Below are 21,384 nucleotides of genomic sequence, written 5' to 3' on the forward strand. Positions count from 1 at the left end.
GCCCTCCATTTGGCAACAATTCCACAATTCTATCCTCCTGATTCCTGCTTACAACCGAAAATTAAAGCAGGAAGCACCAGTGACAAGATGAATAAAAAAGTGGTCAGATGAAGCAGATGCTAAGCTACAGGACTGTTTTGCTAGCTCAGACTGGAATATGTTCCGGGATTCTTCCGATGGCATTGAGGAGTTTACCACATCAGCCACTGACTTYATCAATAAGTGCATCGATGACGTCTTCCCCACAGTGACCGTAYGTACATATCCCAACCAGAAGCCATGGATTACAGGCAGCATCCGCACTGAGCTAAAGGGTAGAGCTGCCGCTTTCAAGGAGCGGGACTCTGACCCGGAAGTTTATAAGAAATCCCGCTATGCCCTCCGACGAACCATCAAACAGGCAAAGCGTCAATACAGGACTAAGATCGAGTCGTACTACACTGGCTCTGACGCTCATCGGATGTGGCAGGGCTTGCAAACCATTATAGACTACAAAGGGAAGCACAGCCGAGAGCTGCCCAGTGACACGAGCATACCAGGCAGTTGAGTTGAACTATTTTTATGCTCGCTTCGAGGCAAATAACACTGAAACATGCATGAGAGCACCAGCTGTATCAGATGACTGTGTGATCACGCTCTCCGCAGCCGATGTGAGTAAGACCTTTTAACAGGTCAACATTCACAAGGCCGCAGGGACAGACGGATTACCAGGACGTGTACTGCGAGCATGCGCTGACCAACTAGCAAGTGTCTTCACTGACATTTTCAACCTCTCCCTGTCTGAGTCTGTAATACCAACATGTTTTAAGCAGACTATCATAGTGCCTGTACCCAAGAACACTAAGGTAACCTGCCTAAATGACTACCAACCCGTAGCACTCACGTCTGTAGCCATGAAATGCTTTGTAAGGCTGGTCATGGCTCACATCAACACCATCATCCCAGAAACCCTAGACCCACTCCAATTTGCATACCGCCCAAACAGATGCACAGATTATGCAATCTCTATTGCACTCCACACTGCCCTTTCCCACCTGGACAAAAGGAACACCTATGTGAGAATGCTATTCATTGACTACAGCTCAGTGATCAACACCATAGTGCCCTCAAAGCTCATCAATAATCTAAGTAACCTGGGACTAAACACCTCCCTCTGCAACTGGATCCTGATCCTCAACACGGGCCCCTCAGGGGTGCATGCTCAGTCCCCTCCTATACTCCTTGTTCGCTCATGACTGCACTGCCAGGCACAACTCCAACACCATCATTAAATTTGCTGATGACACAACAGTGGTAGGCCTGATCCCCGACAACATCGAGCCAGCCTATAGGGAGGAGGTCAGAGACCTGACCGTGTGGTGCCAGGACAACAACCTCTCCCTCAAAGTGATCAAGACAAAGGAGATGATTGTGGACTACAGGAAAAAGAGGAACGAGCATGCCCCCATTTCTCATCGACGGGGCTGCAGTGGAGCAGGTTGAGAGCTTCAAGTTCCTTGGTGTCCACATCACCAACAAACTAACATGGTCCATGCACACCAAGACAGTCGTGAAGCGGGCACGACGAAACCTATTCCCCCTCAAGAGACTGAAAAGATTTGTCATGGGTCCTCAGATCCTCAAAAGGTTCTACAGCTGCACCATTGAGAGCATCCTGACTGGTTGCATCACTGCCTGGTATAGGCAACTGTTTGGCCTCCGACCGCAAGGCACTACAGAGGAAAGTGCGAACGGCCCAATACATCACTGGAGCCAAGCTTCCTGCCATCCAAGACCTCTATACCAGGCGGTGTCAGGGGATGACCCTAAAAATTGTCAGACTCCAGCCACCCTAGTCATAGACTGTTCTTTCTGCTACCACGTGGCAAGCGGTACCGGAGCGCCAAGTCTAGGTCCAAGACGCATCTAAACAGCTTCTACCCCCAAGCCATAAGACCCCTGAACATTTTGTCAAATGGCTACCCAGACTACTTGCATTGCCCCCCCCCCCCCCSTCTCCACACCACTCTCTGTCATCTATGCATAGTCACTTTATTTAACTCTACCTACATGTACATACTACCTCAACTAACCGGTGCCCCCGCACATTGACTCTGTACCAACACCCCCATGTATATAGTTATTTTTACTGCTGTTCTTTCATTAGTTGTTACTTTTATCTCTTATTCTTATTTTTTTGAGAAGGCACTTGTTTTTGGCGCATGTGACTAATAAAATTAGATTTGATGAGAGGGGGGATATGAGAGAGAGAGCTCAGTTTATTGGTAGCATACACAGTTTTGCTATCGCGTGTGCAGCGAAATGCTTATGTCTCTAGTCCAACAGTGTAGCAATATCTAGCGATACAGGAACTATACACACAAAATGTAAAAAAATTCATAGAAATTTCTGTTTTGGAATGAGCAGCCAGTTTGGTGGTGTGCTGGGATGGTTTTCCTCAGAGGTAATATAGTCTTGTTGTTCTACCGTCTATCTAGACTGCTGTTCTTCACTTTAAATGGGATTGCTCTGGTGGTGCTAACTGCTTTCCCTATTCTAGGGGTTCACAAGGCAACCAGACACTGTCTGGACTATGGGAGAGGGGGGGATCTCCCTGCTCCCCTGCCTCTCCCCTGCCTCTGACTTTGAAGAGGAAAATGAAAAGAGGGAATTAAACTTTGAAAACATGTAGTTGATGTGAAGTCCGTATTAATCTGCATGCTGTGTCTAATCCTGTTAGCTGTGGTCACGGTTCCACTTCTCACGTGAAGCAACAGGACACAMAAACACACAATGTATCTGCCAGCGTATTTGTGCAGATGTGTGTGCTAGGGCTGTCCCGACTAAAAKAAATCTTGGTCGACTGAAAGTCGTCTGTTCTTTTGACCAATCGATTGGTTGACATTTTTTAAACGTGTATTTTTCCATATATGTAGACAACCTATGTGTTTTTAATAAAATCAACTGTATGCATTGAGCTTCTTTGATGAAATAAGACAAATACCTTGAGGGCGCCAGAGATCTAGATAGCCAGAAGAAAAAAACCTTAACCTGACCCAACTATTCTCTTGCTCCTGCCATTACTCTCCTGAAGTTGCCGCAAATAGGCTACACGAGGAGTCGGCAACATTTCTCATGTGGAACGCCAATTTATCTTACCATCTCTACCGATCTGCATGCCAGTTATGGTTTTCATATGCAAATTTTCATGAAACTGTTTCATTTTAATTTATAATAACGTCTTCGTACCTCAATCATTGTCATGTGGTTAATCAAAATTCTATCCAAATCTAAATGAAAATGATACAAACCTAAATAAATAGTAACTTCTATTGCCATTGCCAACTATGTAAAAATAGTCTACCTAAAGCCAACMAATAAAAACATTGCAGCCTGCAGGTAGAAAATATCCTCATAAAAATAAATATCCTATAAATCGAATTCGCTACATGTGGCCTGCCTGCAACGAAMTTGAAACATTGCATCAACTATTAACTCGTGCCCAGCCTGTACGCTATTTGATCAAGGGATAAGAAGCAGTGTTTGACTTGGGCAGGAGCTCACCTGAGCTGAGTACCGGCACCTCYAATTTTCTACTGCTTGAGCTCCTGTTCCTCCTATAGAATATTAGTTACAAGTATTGTCCAGCTCCTGCACCTATATATAAACAGTACCAGCAATCAAAATGAGCACCGGAACCTATTTCATTCCAAGTCAAGCACTGATGAGAAGTCATAAGGTAGGCCTAATTTAGGACGTTTCCATTGGATCAGAGCATGACATGTTTCCCTTCCACACTGAGTGGTTATCAAAAGAGGGAGAGTTGGAAAGATTTTTCAAATACATTGAGGAACTATTGTCATTCTCAATGGATGTAAAAGCAGACTTTGTTTGCTTGCTATTTTGAKGTGAAGAAAACATTACTTTGAGAAGTTCCACAGCTCATTAGTGGTGGTGCGTTAAAATCAGAAAAAAYGATCAGATCCTCAAATGGGCACATTTCTATGCGTACATTTGCGCGCAGGCCAGGTAGCCTATAGGCCTACTTCTATGCGTTCGCATCCTTACTCAACATTGACAGGAGCGCTGCAAACACAAAGACAATGACTAAATTGTCAACTCGTAAATGGAATGAAATAAACAAAGTGTAGCAAATTTGCACTCTGCAAATAATGTGTCCACTCCGACATTGAGAACGGGAAGACTGCAATAATAATATTGAATGCATTAAAATAAATGATCATAATCAAACTAACAAACATTGTAGATTAGAAATGGTATGTAATTTAATACACATATTACTGGTGATATGTAATGGGGAAGTGATATACGCCAACAATCAAACGCAAACAATTCACACAATGAAGTTATGAAACAATGAATATGCACAAATTGGCAGGAGAGTGCATTCTGGAGAGAGAAGTGCATTGTGCATCTGGGCGCATGGTCATTCCAGACATCTGCATTGGCCGTGCAGCATTTACAGTGATATGGCCTCAGCAGAAGTCAGGGCATTCATACTTCTTGCGCTTCGCAGAGCAGCTCAGAGCTGTTGTGAAGGAAGTGTGTTTGTGTTCATACAGGATGTACCACCCCCTCCAACCGTCAACAAATCGTGTCAATGCGGAGCTATGCATAGCGCTCCGTATTGTTACACCATTTGGGAGGCGGATGGCGATGAGCTCCATTTGGCCTCTGGAGGCGCTGCATGTTTGGATCAAACATAAGTTGTCTTTTTCTAGGCCTTCGCAATGGATTAGTTCACTGAGATGGGCGCATGTATATATATATTTTATTTATTTATTTATTTGTTTGTTACTGCTCGACTAAAACAATCTCGGTCGACCAACAGCCTAACGACAAAACAATCGACCAGTCAACTAATCGGGATCAGCCCTAGTGTGTGCTATGTTGCTTTATAGCGATGCATCGTCCATGATTGTGTGAGAAGTTAGCCAAAGCGTGGTCCATACTCTCCAAGTGATACCTCCAACTGGTGGAAACACTCCTCTGCAGAGAGAATGCATGTAGTATTAAACCCTATTATTCAGCATCATTACGTCCAGGCCACCACCACTCAATACACAATTACAATGGCTGATGATATATACTGTATTGTTCCTTTTGTGCTTAAAGCTGATGTTGTATTGGTGCTTTACAGGATATTGTAGTCAGATCATTCAGTCCTACCATTGGAATGAGTTGGTCCGGTATATTGTATTAGTGTTTATGGCACCAATAATGAGTGGTATCATTTCAGACCAGTGTGTATTGATTTAGCCTTGGTTTTCATTGAGCCTGGTCTCCCAGTAGAATTCCATTAGGACCCTGCAACCCATTCCAGCCCGATGGCTAATCAGCTTAATACTGCTGCACATTGATCCTCATGCAATTTCTAATTATAATCACTCACGACTAGCTTTGTATTTGCGACAACAGATCAATTTTGTGTGTGTGCACGTTTCTGCAAGTGTGTATGCATGCGAGGGTGGATCTCTGTGTGTATGTTTCTGTGAGTGTGGATCTGTGTGTACAGTGCCTTGCAGAAGTATTCACCCCCTTTGCTATGAAGCCCCTAAATAAGATTGGGTGCAACCAATTACCTTTAGAAGTCACATAATTAGTTAGATTGCACACAGGTGGACTTTAAGTGTCACATGATCTCAGGTGCACCAATACACCTGTTCTGAAAGGCCCCCGAGTCTGCAACACCACTAAGCAAGGGGCACCACCAAGCAAGCGGCACCATGAAGACCAAGGAGCTCTCCAAACAGGTCAGGGACAAAGTTGTGGATACATACAGATCAGGGTTGGGTTATAATTTTTTTTTATCAGAAACTTTGAACATCCCACGGAGCACCATTAATTCCATTATTAAGAAATGGAAAGAATTTGGCACCACAACATACCTGCCAAGAGAGGGCCGCCCACCAAAACTCATGGACCAGGCAAGGAGGGCATTAATCAGAGGCAACAAAGAGATCAAAGATAACCCTGAAGGAGCTGCAAAGCTCCACAGTGGAGATTGGAGTATCTGTCCATAGGACCACTTTAAGTCGTACACTCCACAGAGCTGGGCTTCACAGAAGAGTGCCCAGAAAAAAGCCATTGCTTAAAGAAAAAATAAGCAAACATGTTTGGTGTCCGCCAAAAGGCATGTGGGAGACTCCCRAAACATATGGAAGAAGGTACTCTGGCCAGATGAGACTAAAATTGAGCTTTTTGGTCATCAAGGAAAATGCTACGTGTGGCGCAAACCCAAAACCTCATCACCCCGAGAACGCCATCCCCACAGTGAAGCATGGTGGTGGCAGCATCATGCTGTGGGAATGTTTTTCATCGGCAGGGACTGGGAAACTGGTCAGAATTGAAGGAATGATGGATGGCGCTAAATACAGGGAAATTCTTGAGGGAAACCTGTTTCAGTCTTGCAGAGATTTGAGACTGGGACGGAGGTTTACCTTCCAGCAGGACAATGACCCTAAGCATACTGCTAAAGCAACACAAGTGGTTTGGAGGTAAACATTTAAATGTCTTGGAATGGCCTTGTCGAAGCGCTCCTGTCAATGTTGAGTAAGGATGCGAACGCATAGAAGTAGGCCTATAGGCTACCTGGCCTGCGCGCAAATGTACGCATAGAAATGTGCCCATTTGAGGATCTGATCGTTTTTTCTGATTTTAACGCACCACCACTAATGAGCTGTGGAACTTCTCAAAGTAATGTTTTCTTCACMTCAAAATAGCAAGCAAACAAAGTCTGCTTTTACATCCATTGAGAATGACAATAGTTCCTYAATGTATTTGAAAAATCTTTCCAACTCTCCCTCTTTTGATAACCACTCAGTGTGGAAGGGAAACATGTCATGCTCTGATCCAATGGAAACRTCCTAAATTAGGCCTACCTTATGACTTCCCATCGAACTTGAAGAAGCTGGAGCAGTTTTGCCTTGAAGAATGCGCAAAAATCCCAGTGGCTAGATGTGCCAAGCTTATAGAGACATACCCCAAAAGACTTGCAGCTGTAATTGCTTCAAAAGGTGGCTCTACAAAGTATTTACTTTGGGGGGGGGGGTGAGTAGTTATGCACACTCAAGTTCAGTTTGTCATTTCTTGTTTGTTTCACAAGAAAAATAATTTTACATCTTGAAAGTGGTAGGCATGTTGTGTAAATCTTATAATATAAACCCCCCAAAAATACATTTTAATTCCAGGTTGTAAGGCAACAAAATAGGAAAAATGGCAAGGGGGGTGAATACTTTCGCAAGCCATTGTATGTGTGTTTACGTTTCTGTGAGTGTGGATCTCTGTGTGTGTGTGTGTGTACGCTACCGTTCAAAAGTTTGGGATCACTTAGAAATGTCCTTGTTTTTGAAAGAAAAGCACTTTTTTTCATCCATTTTTAAAATAACATCAATTGATCAGAAATACAGTGTAGACATTGTTAATGTTGTAAATGACTATTGTAGCTGGAAATGGCAGATATTTTTTGAAATATCTACATAGGCGTACAGAGGCCTGTTATCAACAACCATCACTCCTGTATTCCAATGGCATGTTGTGTTAGCTAGTCCATTACTGTGAGTGTGGATCTCTGTGTGTGTACATTACTGTGTGTGTGTACATTACTGTGAGTGTGGATCTCTGTGTGTGTATGTTTCTGTGAGTGTGCATGCATGAGCCCTGTATCAGGTAATACCAGACAGTGTGGTGCTGGCAAGATGAATTGCCGTGAGAACAGGGAGATAAGAGAGCTGCCTTGTAGCTCCACTGGTCTACACACTGCATCTGTAATGGAGAGACTGTCCTGGACAGAGAGAGCGAGAGAGAGATGCAGTGATATAGATTGCGAGATAAGGCAGGGGTTGGCATTGGGCCTCACGTGTTGCACAGGACGTTGTGCAGACAGCTGTGTGTGTGTGTGTGGTGTGTGTGTGTGTTTCTCACAGTGTGTTTGTGTGCCCATTATGACTCTTATCTTCTCTTATCCCAGTTCATCAGGGTCATTCAATATAAACCATCTTCCAGTTCAGTTACAACAGACATATCAAAACAACAGATTTGAAGCTGTTTACAAAGCAGATTCATGCCAGTTTATTCCGTAAATAGAGACTGGGATAAAGAATGTGTCCGCAGCAGAGAAGGACAAGGACATAGAGGGGGAGAGGGAAGGGAGAGCTTGCAGCCTACAAATAGGATGAGTGCTATGGCATTATATAACATAGATATAGAGGTGTTGGGTTGGTGTGTGCCTGCCTGTATGCGTACATGCTGTAGTGTGTGTGTGTGTGTGTGTGTGTGTGTGTGTGATCTCCATGTGAGTGTTGCAGAGTCAGGGTTGGAGTAATGATAGTGACCGCTGTAATGACTTGACAGAGCCCTGTGCTGCTGTATGGTTCAGAAAGTGCTAACCTCATTGTCTATCCCCCGGTTTTCAGGGAAGATCCCTTAAGTGAGAGACCACACAACACACACACACTGGTGGCTCTGCTCTGATCATTCACCTGGTTAGAGAGACAGTCAGAGCTCTGTGGCTTAGTCAGTCAGTCGTCTGGGAGCGGTTTAGTGACTTAGCTAGGGCCTTTAATCGACAAACCAATGACTCGGCTCGGAACAGGAGAGGCTGGGCTGTGCAGTGTGCATGCATGATTTAGGCATGTTTGTGTGAGCGAGTGTTTGATAGTGTGAGATTCAAGATGACGTTTCTGGTGTGTGAGTGAATGCACACTGAGTATACCAAACAGGAACACCTTCCTAATATTGAGTTGGTCCCCCCCCCCCTTTGCCCTCAGAACAGCCTCAATTCGTCGGGGCATGGACTCTACAAGGTTCCCGAAAGTGTTCCACAGGGATGCTGGCCCTGCTGACTCCAATCTTTCCCACAGTTGTGTCAAGTTGACTGGATGTCCTTAAGGTGGTGGACCATGAAAAAACGTGAAATCCAGCAGCGTTGCCGTTCTTGACACAAAACCGATACGCCTGGCACCTACTAACATACCCAGTTCAAAGGCACTTAAATATTTTGTCTGGCCCATTCACCCTCTGAATGGCACACATACACAATCCATGTCACAATTGTATTGAGGCTTAAAATCCTTCATTAACCTGTCTCCTCCCCTTCATCTACAGTGATGGAAGTGGATTTAACAAGTGACATCAATAAGGGATCATAGGTTTCACCTGGTCAGTCTGTCATGGATTGTTCTTGATGTTTTGTACTCTCGGTGTATCACTGGAATTTATTCAGGGAATATACAGGAAACAGAATTTATCGTGGTGTTTGGTTGAAGCTGTGAGTGCTGCTACACAGCAGGCATTGGGCTGATGGATACTAAAGGTGTTTGCTGGTCTGGGGTTTGTGCAGGCTGCTTCTGCTTTGATGATGCCAGGGAATGTCATCCTAAAGACACGGTCCAGTCTGCTGCTCACTAACTAGCCATAAGCCACTGCACCCTCTGCGCCATCTTATGTCGCTGAAACATGCTAATGCATTTTCTCTCTGTCCCCAATACTCACCGGCCTCTCCAGCGTATCTCTTCTCCTTCACTACCACTGATACATATAAGATCTGGATAGATTGATCATGTATTGCTTATACCTATCAAATGTTGTCTGATCAGTGGTCGTGAAGGAAAGGAAGCTGTTTGAGACTATTGGGACTTGCCTGTTTTTTTTGCCACGATGCCATGTTCTGTTTTGATGTGTCCGACTACGTTTCATGTTCATGCTTGTCTCATTCATCATGCTTTAATCATTGATTCATTTAGCTTTTGTGTGCTTTTTTTGCGTTTGGTTTGACATGGGCTGTTTTTTGTTTGTTTCCTCTGTCCCTTTTTTGCATGTGCCTCCACCATAGCTTTGTACCAATGGCTAGAGGCTGACCGCCAAGGCAAGGACCCCGATACAGCAGCCACAGGTAAACTCCACCAACTGTATCCCGTCTAGAGGTGTACAACTCTCTCTCCCTTCAGATACTAACTTGTATAGTGTCTCCTCTCTTCCTTCATCTCTCCCTCCTCCTTTTTAAGACCCTTCCTTACTGAAACGTAGACCTCCACCCCACCACTCTATTTAATTGGGTCCATCATATCTTCCTTGCCTCCATTGTCCACTCTCTTTCTCCCTTTCACCCCCCCCCCCACCCCTCCTTCTCTCGTCTTCATCTCGGTGATTATCGTCCTATGTCCTTCCAATATGCTCTTCCTCTCCTTGCGGTGTTCACCCTTCCCAAGTCGCTATGTATGTGGTCGTCAGGTTCGTCAGAGCTTGTGTCCAAATCAGATCACTCTCTCTTTGAAGCGGGGCTGTTTTAACTTCTCATCCTCCTCTTCCTCCTTTATCTCTTTATCTCTAATGAAAGCGTTTTTACCAGGCTATTTCTAGCTACTTTTCACTCACTGTTTTTTGTATAGATTGAGTTGCGCTTTCTCTTCTCGCCTCTCTCTCTCTCCGTCGCGCCTCTCTCTTTCGTCCCGCCACCTCTCTCTCGTCGTTTCTCTCTCTCGTCCGCTCCCCCTTCTCTCTCTCTTTTCCCACTGCATTCTCTCTTCTTGTTCTCCGTCTCTCTAAAGCTTCTCATGCCATAGCTCTGCCTCTCGTGTCGTTCTCATTATTTCTCATCCTCCTCACGTTATCCTGCTCCTCCTCTACTGTTCTATCCTCACAGATGCGCATCACACTTTCTCCGTCCATACGTCATCTCACTGCGTGCTCATAGTTTCACGTCGGATTTACCTCGCCGTCGGTCGGTACTACTATGCGTCTGTACCACGCTCTCTCTCTCATTCTTGCTCGGTCTCGATATCCTAGCTAACTCTCTCTATATTTTCCATTATTATGTCTCGCTATCTCATGACTACTTTCGACTCTGCATTCTGTGCGTCATCATCACTCTTTCCTAATTACAGTTATCCGCTATGACCGTGGTGCGGTGGATCAGCGAGCCCTCTTATCTGATACGCTCGCTCACACTCTATAGACTAGCAGATATGCACGCTACGAATACTCAAGTACCCTAGATCCATATCTACTGCAACCGCCTCCCGTCCAATAGTATCACATAGTCTTATGATGAGCCTAATACCTCTCATACAGTCTCACACTATGCATCTCAGAGACAATGCTCGCAACTCATCACTGCGCATCACATATCTCGTACATACGTCATGGCTCATAATTCTACCGACTCCATGACTCTGAACGTATACTGCTCTGCGACGTAGATGCATATCCACCTCACAGCTCGATACGAAGACGTACCGCTCAACGTCTGCGTAACCGCTCAGATACCACAACATACTATGACTCCATGTAATCACGATGAGTCACATACGACTCTACCGTCTAAGCCGGATCTATCTCTAAATCAACACCTCCTCTCACTACCACTGCGAGATCGATATATATACACCAGCTATAGAATTATATCCATCTACGCTTCCTCCACCTCTCGCACTACTACTCTCACACACTGCTACTATCTCCTATTCTCTCTTGTATCAATCTCACATTATATGCCTACGACACATCAATCCTGTCTCTCATCCTCACGACCTCAGCGCATAGCGCCTCTTAGCTACTCGCATCATTATCTCGTCTTCGGCCTCCCTCGTCTATCACTATATCTGCATCTATCTGCAATACACTACTCACATACCCCCCTCTCTTCTTCTCACTCATCATATCTATCTTTCTGTCTCATCGTTGATCCTAATATGTCTCTCACATTCTCTATGCTCATCTACACCTATCGATATCTCATCACTCATTATATCATCTCATCTATCAGTTCCAGTAGATTTACGGCGCTTGTCTATCCATCTAACAACCAATCTTCGCTCTCTTACCTTTTTTCTCCCCACTCCTTATTTCTCTAATCTCCTATAACACACGTCCAGCGATCCATATCTTTACTCTCAATGTCTAATCACTATCATTCTACAATTATTCACGATCACTCCCTCTTCATGACTGCTCCTTCTAAACACAACCTCGCTCTCTACGCGCTTTTCTCTTCTCTCTCTCTCTCTGTCTCCGGCTCCTTTACTCCCCACCTCTCTCGTCTCGCTTGCTGCTCTCTCTCTCTCTCTGCTTCCTCTCGCGCTCTCTCTTTCTTCCCCACTCTCTGTCTTGTCTCTGTCTCTTCTCCTCGTCTCTCTCTGTCTCTTCTGGCTTCTGCTCCCGCTCTCTCACCTCTCTCTCTCGCCTCTACTCTATCCTCACGTCTCATCGCACTCTCTCTTTTCCTCCACCTCTCTCTCCTGTCGTCTCTCTCTCTCGTCTCTCTGCCCTCCGCTCTGCTCTCTCTCTCTCTTCTCTCTCTCTTTCTCCCCACTCTCTTATCCTGTCTCGCTCTCTTCCGCTCCTCTTCTCCCACCTCTCTCTCTGTCTCGCTCTCTCGCGCTCTCTCTTTCTCCCCACCTCTCTCGCTTCTCCTCTCTCTCCGCGCCTCTTCCTTCGCCCTCCCCTCCCCCTCTCCTCTCTCTCGCGCTCTCTCTCGCGCTCTCTCTTTCTCCCCACCTTCTCCTGTTCTCTCTCTCTCGTGCTCTCTCTCTCTCTCTCTCTTCCCCACCCTCTCTCTGTCTCTCTCTCTCGTGCTCTCTCTCTCTCTCTCCTCTCTTTCTCCCCACCTCTCTATCTGTCTCGCTCTCTCCTCGCGCTCTCTCTTTCTCCCCACCTCTCTCTCTGTCTCGCTCTCTCGCGCTCTCTCTTTCTCCCCACCTCTCTCGCTGTTCTCTCTCTCCGCTCGCTCGCGCTCTCTCTCTTTCTCCCCACCTCTCTCTCTCTCGCGCTCTCTCTTTTTTTTTTCTTTCTTATTTCACATGTGTCCTGGTTTAACTTTGAAGAGACAGAGTGCGTAAGAGGGAGGGAGAGAATGAGTAAGAGAGAGTCATTACAGAGGAAAGAGGCTTATGCTTGCTCTGCCTGTCCACTCCTGTTTGTCTCACTAAGGGCCTTAAGAGAGTTTAGGCATCCTTCACTTTGCCAGCTCAGATCACTGCACCTCCACACAGGCACTGAAACCAAGAGCTAACCCACTGGCACTGCAACCCACAAGGCACCTAGGCAAGAAGATGCAGGATTGTGTGTCTGTGTTTCGAGGACCAGAGCAATAGAGATACAGAGACAATATAAGAGGCAGAGTGCTTAACAGCAGCTGAACGTCTGGCATTGTGTTTACATGCCACAGACTGTTCAGCACTGGAAATCTGCAGTCTAGTGTTGGAAATTGGAAACACCACACACACACACACACACACACACACACACACCACACACACACACACCACACCCCTCTAGAGGACAGAGTTATCCACGCTTGACCCTTTGTTTTTTCTCTAGTCTCTACAATGACAGAGTGGTAGAGTTTACCAACGCTGCCAAAATGTCAACTTCCATTTTCATTATTCATCTCTTCACACACACACACACACACACACACACACACACACACACACACACACACACACACACACACACACACACACACAACACACACACACCACACACAACACACCACAACTAATGCCTAAAGCGTTAACGCAAATCCCTAGCTCACGTCAGCCATGAATACTCATCAAAGCCAGTGCAGTAAGGCTTGTACTAACATCTCTACTCTTCCATCTCCTTACATTAACCTCGCTGTGTGTCCCCATCTCGCCCCATTGCTCCCCCACACTCTCCAGTTTTCCAGCTTTCTCCCCTGCTGCTGGCTCCCTGCCACTGGTTCTTTCTGCTCCCCCCTTGCTTGTGTTTGACCTCTCGGACTCCTGCTGCTGGTTTGTGCCCTGCAATCATCCTCACAACATCTCACCCTTGGACTGTGCGTGCGTGCAACCTCATCCTAACGCTCTTTTGATCTAAAGAGGTTTGATTTCCTACCATTTCCAGCCCTCGCACTCTGGTGACGAACTGTTTGTGTGTGTCTGTAATTTCGTTGTTTACTAGTATAGGAGGAGATTGCCATGGTAACTGTCCGTGAGATTGTCCCACTACTACAGCAAACTAAATCAACAACATGTACATCTTGTGTTGGAAACACTGTAACCTTCCAACCGTTCTTACTAATGGTGATAGACTATTCATCTTACTATCTCTGCAAAACACACTACATTGATCTGAGATAGTTGCATTCGCCTTGAAACGGTCATTGTGTCACGTTACAAACGATCACTCTGCTCCTCCCTCCGTTCTCCTCATCCTTCCACGACCCTCTGACCTCGCTCGCATCATCAAAAGGCGCGGAAACGGTCATCATGATCGACACGACCCCGGCCCATCTAACGGTTCTTTTCACTTATCTGAAATCAATGGGGGTTGGTCTTCCTGTTGTTGCTGTAGTATTGGAGAYCTGGTTACCCACAGCTAAATAACTAGTGTGCCTGGATTAGCACTAAGATTTAATGGCCCACTCTGAGACTTCTTAGTGTACAGAGTTAAATTCTCCATTGGAAGCAACAGTCAATAGTTGGACAATCATGATCATGGCTTGTTAGTTTTGGTATTCAACTCTGACAAAGAGACAATGTCTGTTGTAACTAGGTCATGTGATTCCATGCTAGGAAGCTACAGAGAAGGCACACAGTAGTAGGGTTGCATATTCAGAGGTGGAAACTCTCCGTGGGAATTAACGGGAATATAGGTGAATTAATATTAATACCATTTAAATGTAGATGTTTTTTGCATTGGATATATTTACCATATCATATGGAGACAGAAACATAAACCTTTTTACCTTGTCATAAGTAGACATAATTGCAAATGATTAAATCCTTCCAATAGAAAAAAAAAWWAAAAAWTGTTACAAATTCAACTTTAATTAAATGAGTTGACTCTTCACCTGGGATGATTTCACTGAACAAAAGAAAGGGAATATTGAATGATCCCCAATGATCCATCGCATCTCCCAAAAACGTTTTCAACATACATCGGTAAAATTATAGTCTAGAAGCTAAAGCTTTGGTTGTCTTCCTCTCAGGCTTCCATGTCTTCTACCTGGACCTCCTCAATGTCCACCTCTTGAACATCAGACTCTGAGGCCTAATCTTTTTTTAATGTATTTAATATCTGAAAAATACAATATACAGGCAGTGAAGCCACTAAGCGACTACACCACACCAGTCATCCAACAGACTCCCATTCAGAGCGACAAACCGAAGCATCCAGGGTCAAACGCCCTGCTCAAGGGCACTTCAACAGATCTCCCACCAGGCCCCAAAAAAACAGGAACCCGAACCCTCCAAGACCCCCTCCCCCCAAGAAAGAAAAAATATATATTCTATTAATTCCATTCCCTACCCCCAAATGCACCAACAACCAAGAAAATGAACTAAAGAGGAAAAAGACTAAAAGAAAACAGCAAACAAGGCCTCATCTTCACTGTCCCTTTCCAGCCTTGTTGAGGATGGCTCGTTGTCAGGCTCAAAAAGCCCAAAATTTGCCCAGATGGCCACCAATTTTTCAACCATTGTATTGGTCAGCCTGTTGTGTGTGTGTGTGTGTGTGTGTTCCCAAACAAGGCCCATTTCCGCTCTGATGCAGCTGATGTTGGTGGGATTTGGAGGATGATTGAGGCAACAGGGGAAAGCACCTCAGATCCACAAAKTCCCTTCCACCAGGTGGCTGATGAGAAATGTTGGCACGACTGCCATATTGCATCTCCATCCGAAAGCCCTTGCTTGGAGGTGTACTTCGCCAGACTGCCAAGAACCTTGCCCTCATCCAGGCCAAGGTGTTGAGACATGGTAGTGATGACACCATAAGCCTTGTTGATCTCTGCACCAGGCAGGATGCTCTTGCCAGCATACTTGGGGTCCAACATGTACGCTGCGGCGTGTATGGGCTTCAGGCAGAAGTCTTCACGCTCTTTGATGTATTTCAGAACTGCAGTTTCCTCTGCTTGGAGCARCAGTGAAGTGGGCAGGGCAGTACAGATTTCTTCTCTTACAGCTGCAAGCGGAGTCTGAACATCAGACAGGGTGGTATTGTCTCCCTCAATTCGTACAATGGCTACTGTTATTGGTTTCAGGCTGCTTACCACTCTCTCCCAAAATACATAATCCAGGAGGATCCTCTTGATTGGGGTGTCCATATCGGCAGATTGTGATATGGCCTTTTCTTGGAGAAACTCCTTCCCCTCCAGGATACTGTCAAACATGATGACAACACCACCCCAACGGGTGTTGCTGGGCAGCTTCAATGTGGTGCTCTTATTCTTCTCACTTTGCTTGGTGAGGTAGATTGCTGCTATAATTTGATGACCCTTCACATACCTAACCATTTCCTTGGCTCTCTTGTAGAGTGTATCCATTGTTTTCAGTCCCATGATGTCCTTCAGGAGCAGATTCAATGCATGAGCAGCACAGCCAATGGGTGTGATGAGGGCAGGATTCCACTTTAGACCAAGCAGCCTTCATGTTCACAGCATTGTCTGTCATCAGTGCAAATACCTTCTGTGGTCCAAGGTTATTGATGACTGCATTCAGCTCATCTGCAATGTAGAGACCAGTGTGTCTGTTGTCCTTTGTGTCTGTCCTATTGTATAATAAGTGGTTGAGGGGTGGAGATTATGTAGTTAATTAATTATTCCTTGCCCACGAACATTCAACCACCTTTCAGAGATGATTCCAATACAGTCTGCTTTCTCTATGATTTGCTTGACCTTACTTGAACTCTGCAAATGAGTAGATAAAGCATGTCTGGTTGGAGGGGTGTATGCTGGGCGAAGAAGGTTGCTTGTTGTGAGCTCTGAGGGAACTTTATGCACTTGGCCAGATGATTCTGCATCTTTGTTGCATTCTGCACATATGATTTTGCACAGTATTTGCAAATGTACACAGCTTTTCCTTCTACATTAGCTGCAGTGAAATGTCTCCACACATCAGATAGTGCCCTTGGCATGATGAGTAAAAAAAAACGAATGCAATTCCATGTACAGATAAATAGTTAAGCACTTAGATTAAATAACTGCTTTGTAAGATACAGTTATAGTCGGAAGTTTACATGCACTTAGGTTGGAGTCATTAAAACTTGTTTTTCAACCACTCCACAAATTTCTTGTTAACAAACTATCGTTTTGGAAAGTCGGTTAGGACATGTACTTTGCATGACACAAGTAATTTTTCCAACAATTGTTTACAGACAGATTATTTAACTTATAATTCACTGTATCACAATTCCAGTGGGTCAGAAGTTTACATACACTAAGTTGACTGTGCCTTTAAACAGCTTGGAAAATTCCAGAAAATTATGTCATGGCTTAAGAAGCTTCTGATCGGCTAATTTACATCATTTGAGTCAATTGGAGGTGTACCTGTTGATGCATTTCAAGGCCAACCTTCAAACTCCGTCCCTCTAAGCTCGACATCATGGGAAAATCAAAATAAATCAGCCAAGACCTCAGCAAAAAAATCTGGTTCATCTTTGGGAGAAATTTCCAAACGCCTGAAGGTACCACGTTCATCTGTACAAACAATAGTACGCAAGTATAAACACCATGGGACCACGCAGCGATCATACCGCTCAGGAAGGAGACAAGTTTTGTCTCCTAGAGATGAATGTACTTTGGTGCGAAAAATGCAAATCAATCCCAGAACAACAGCAAAGGACCATGTGAAGATGCTGGAGGAAACCGGTACAAAAGTATCTATATACACAGTAAAACGAGTCCTATATCGACATAACTTGAAAGAACACTCAGCAAGGAAGAAGACACTGCTCCAAAACTGCCATTAAAAAAAGCCAGACTACGGTTTGCAACTGCACATGGGGACGAAGATCGTACTTTTAGAGAAATGTCCTCTGGTCTGATGAAACAAAAATGGAACTGTTTGACCATAATGACCATCGTTATGCTTGGAGGAAAAAGGGGGAGGCTTGCAAGCCGAAGAACACCATCCCAACCGTGAAGCATGCGGGTGGCAGCATCGTGTTTTGGGGGTCGCTTTGCTGCAGGAGCGACTGGTGCACTTCACAAAATAGATGGCATCATGAGGGAGGAAAATTGTTAGATAATTGAAGCAACATCTCAAGACATCATCAGGAAGTTAAAGCTTGGTCGCAAATGGGTCTTCCAAAGGACAATGACCCCAAGCATACTTCCAAAGTTGTGGCAAAAATGCTTAAGGACAACAAAGTCAAGTATTGGAGCGGACATTCATAAAGCCCTGACCTCAATCCTATAGATGTGTGGGCGCAACTGAAACTGAAAAGCATGTGCGAGCAAGAGGCCTACAAACCTGACTCGGTTGCACCAGCTCGTCAGGAGAATGGGCCAAAATCTCCAACTTATTGTGGAAGCTTGTGTAAGGCTACCCGAAACGTTTGACCCAAGTTAAAGAATTTAAAGCAATGCTTCAAATACTAATGAGTGTATGTAAAACTTCTGACCCATTGGGAATGTGATGAAAGAAATAAAATCTGAAAATTAATAATCTCTACTACTTATTCTGACATTTCACATTCTTAAAAGAAAGTGTGATCCTAACTGACCTAAGACAGCGAATTTTACTCTGATTAAATGTCATGAATTGTGAAAAACTGAGTTTAAATTTATTTGGCTAAGGTGTATGTAAACTTCCACTTCAACTGTACATGTTTAAAATGAAACGTATGGAAACATTTAGCAGGCTCAAGCTAAAACCCGCATGGTAGCAAAACTAGCAAGCAGAAATTGTTAACAAGTTTGAAATGATTTAAACACACTTTCTGGAGCTACTATTTATTAGTTAACAAAAAACATGTATGTCATAAAAATATATTCACCCCACCCAGTATTGTAAGAGAACTTACCAGAAAGCATGTAGTCCTTGACTCAGACAGTGTAGTAGGGTGGGCTCAATAGCAACTCATTAGTGTGCAAGATATTGAGAATCAGCTGTACATGTGATTGAAAGTGTGCACTGCACATGTGATGGAAGAATGCACTGTGCATGCAGAGGGTTGCAATTCCATTGAATTGGGGATAGTTTCACCAAAATATGCCACAAGACCTATAATTGCCTTATGTGTATCCCACAAAAAAGGTTCACTGTTATAAGCTAACCTTTTTGATGAATTTAAGCAAAATCCCTGGGCTTAACTTCTCATGGAAAATTTCAGGAATTTACTGTAAAGTTTCTGACCCTTTGCAACCCTACACGGTAGTGAAGGAAATGGATAAGACTCAGATTGCACACATCTTATTACTGCTTAGCTAGCTAAGCTAAGCTAATGACACGGTCCCAGCTGCTCCTTGCTCAGGGGACCTGTTGTAGTCAGTGCAGTTGTCTGACACATGAGTCAACATGGTCCTGCTTATACTCCATTAGACACGCTGCTGCTGCCCCATTAGATACAAACTGTTACTTGTGTAGCTTTTAGTAGCCTAGCATCAAGGCTGGGGCTTCATGATGATGTAGATGTGTTGTTCATTACACCTTGCTGTTTTCCACATGAGGTTAGCAAAGTGAGTGGAACCAGAACAAGGAAGGCTGCCGGCAAGGGGAAATATTTATTGTTTTGTGTGGGTGGGAGAGTGGAGAGCTTCATAGCACAGGTGCTGACAGATAGGAATTTCACCTATGAGAGATCCCAGATTTTTTTTCTATATATTTTTTATTTATTTCACCTTTATTTAACCAGGTAGGCCAGTTGAGAACAGTTCTCATTTACAACTGCGACCTGGCCAAGATAAAGCAAAGCAGTGCAACACAAAAACAACAACACAGAGTTACACATGGAATAAACAAATATACAGTCAATAACACAATAGAAAAATCTATATACAGTGTGTGCAAATGAGGTAGGATAAGGGAGGTAAGGCAATAAATAGGCCATAGTGGCGAGATAATTACAATATAGCAATTAAACACTGGAGTGATAGATGTGCAGAAGATGAATGTGCAAATAGAGATACTGGGGTGCAAAGGAGCAAAATAAATCAAATTAATAACAGTATGGGGATGAGGTAGTTGGATGGGCTATTTACAGATGGGCTATGTACAGGTGCAGTGATCTGTGAGCTACTTTGACAGCTGGTTCTTAAAGTTAGTGAGGGAGATATGAGTCTCCAGATTCAGTGATTTTTGCAGTTCGTTCCAGTCTTTGGCAGCAGAGAACTGGAAGGAAAGGCGGCCAAAGGAGGATTTGGCCTTGGGGGTGACCAGTGAAATATACCTGCTGGAGCGTGTGCTACGGGTGGGTGCTGCTATGGTGACCAGTGAGCTAAGGCAAGGCGGGGCTTTACCTAGCAAATACTTATAAATGACCTGGAGCCAGTTGGTTTGGCGACGAATATGAAGCGAGGGCCAGCCAACGAGAGCATACATGTTGCAGTGGTGGGTAGTATATGGGGCTTTGGTGACAAAACGGATGGCGTTGTGATAGACTGCATCCAATTTGCTGAGTAGAGTGTTGGAGGCTATTTTGTAAATAACATCGCCGAAGTCAAGGATCAGTAGGATAGTCAGTTTTACGAGGGTATGTTTGGCGGCATGAGTGAAGGATGCTTTGTTGCGAAATAGGATGCCGATTCTAGATTTAGTTTTGGATTGGAGATGCTTAATGTGAGTCTGGAAGGAGAGTTTTACAGTCTAACCAGACACCTAGGTATTTGTAGTTGTCCACATATTCTAAGTCAGAACCGTCCAGAGTAGTGATGCTGGACGGGCGGGCAGAATGCTGAGCAACATACAGCTGTGCTCATTCTTGTTTTCTTCCTTGTATTCCCTTATGACAATCTTTGATCCCCCTCTTATGCACACTCACACACACACTTTGACATGCACCAATATCTTTAGTTAGTCAACTTGGTTGTCCAGGTAAACCTTTCAACTGGCCCAGAGACTTGACCTCTTTCTTTCTCTCCCTCTCTAGGGGAGAACTTTGAGCAGAGCCCCCTGAAGAGGACGTTCAAGTCTAAAGTCCTGGCCCACTACCCTGAGAACGTGGAGTGGAACCCCTTCGACCAGGATGCTGTCAACATGGTGGGTGAACCATCGCTGAGTTCTGAGCCAAACTGAGTGGTGGATGGATGGAGGGACCATATTGCAGTGTTGAGGGGTGATCAGTTACATATAATCTGATTACAAAAAAAATTGTAATTAGATTACAGACACTTCTGAAAAACTAGATGATTACTTATTGGATGACTTTGTAAGGATGTTTGTGGAAAAAATACATTATGACACCTTTCTGTTTTCTCAGTGACATTCAATTCAGCATTGAAAATCAGGACACGTTTAAATTTGTTCCACATGAGCAAGTCTGACCACAAGTCAGAGACCAATATGATGACACTCCAAATGCGTTTGATGGATCATTTTTGTCTTCATCTAATGCCTATTAAGGGGAAAGTAATCCAAAAGTAAGTGAACGTAATCCGATTACATTACTGAGTTTGCGGAAACCAAAAGTGACTTATTACAATTT

General features: G+C 44.4%; 1 protein-coding gene across 1 annotated transcript in view; it reads left to right on the forward strand.

The window, feature by feature from the left end:
• Positions 1-21,384, forward strand: part of LOC111951413 (DENN domain-containing protein 5B-like) — a 79,283-nt gene that overhangs the window by 25,235 nt on the left and 32,664 nt on the right. Inside the window, 2 exon segments of the mRNA XM_070434778.1 lie at positions 9,833-9,892; positions 20,830-20,939. Of these exon segments, the coding sequence (XP_070290879.1) occupies positions 9,833-9,892; positions 20,830-20,939 (170 nt within the window).

This window comes from Salvelinus sp. IW2-2015, linkage group LG24, assembly GCF_002910315.2.
Source record: "Salvelinus sp. IW2-2015 linkage group LG24, ASM291031v2, whole genome shotgun sequence".
NCBI lineage: Eukaryota > Metazoa > Chordata > Actinopteri > Salmoniformes > Salmonidae > Salvelinus > Salvelinus sp. IW2-2015.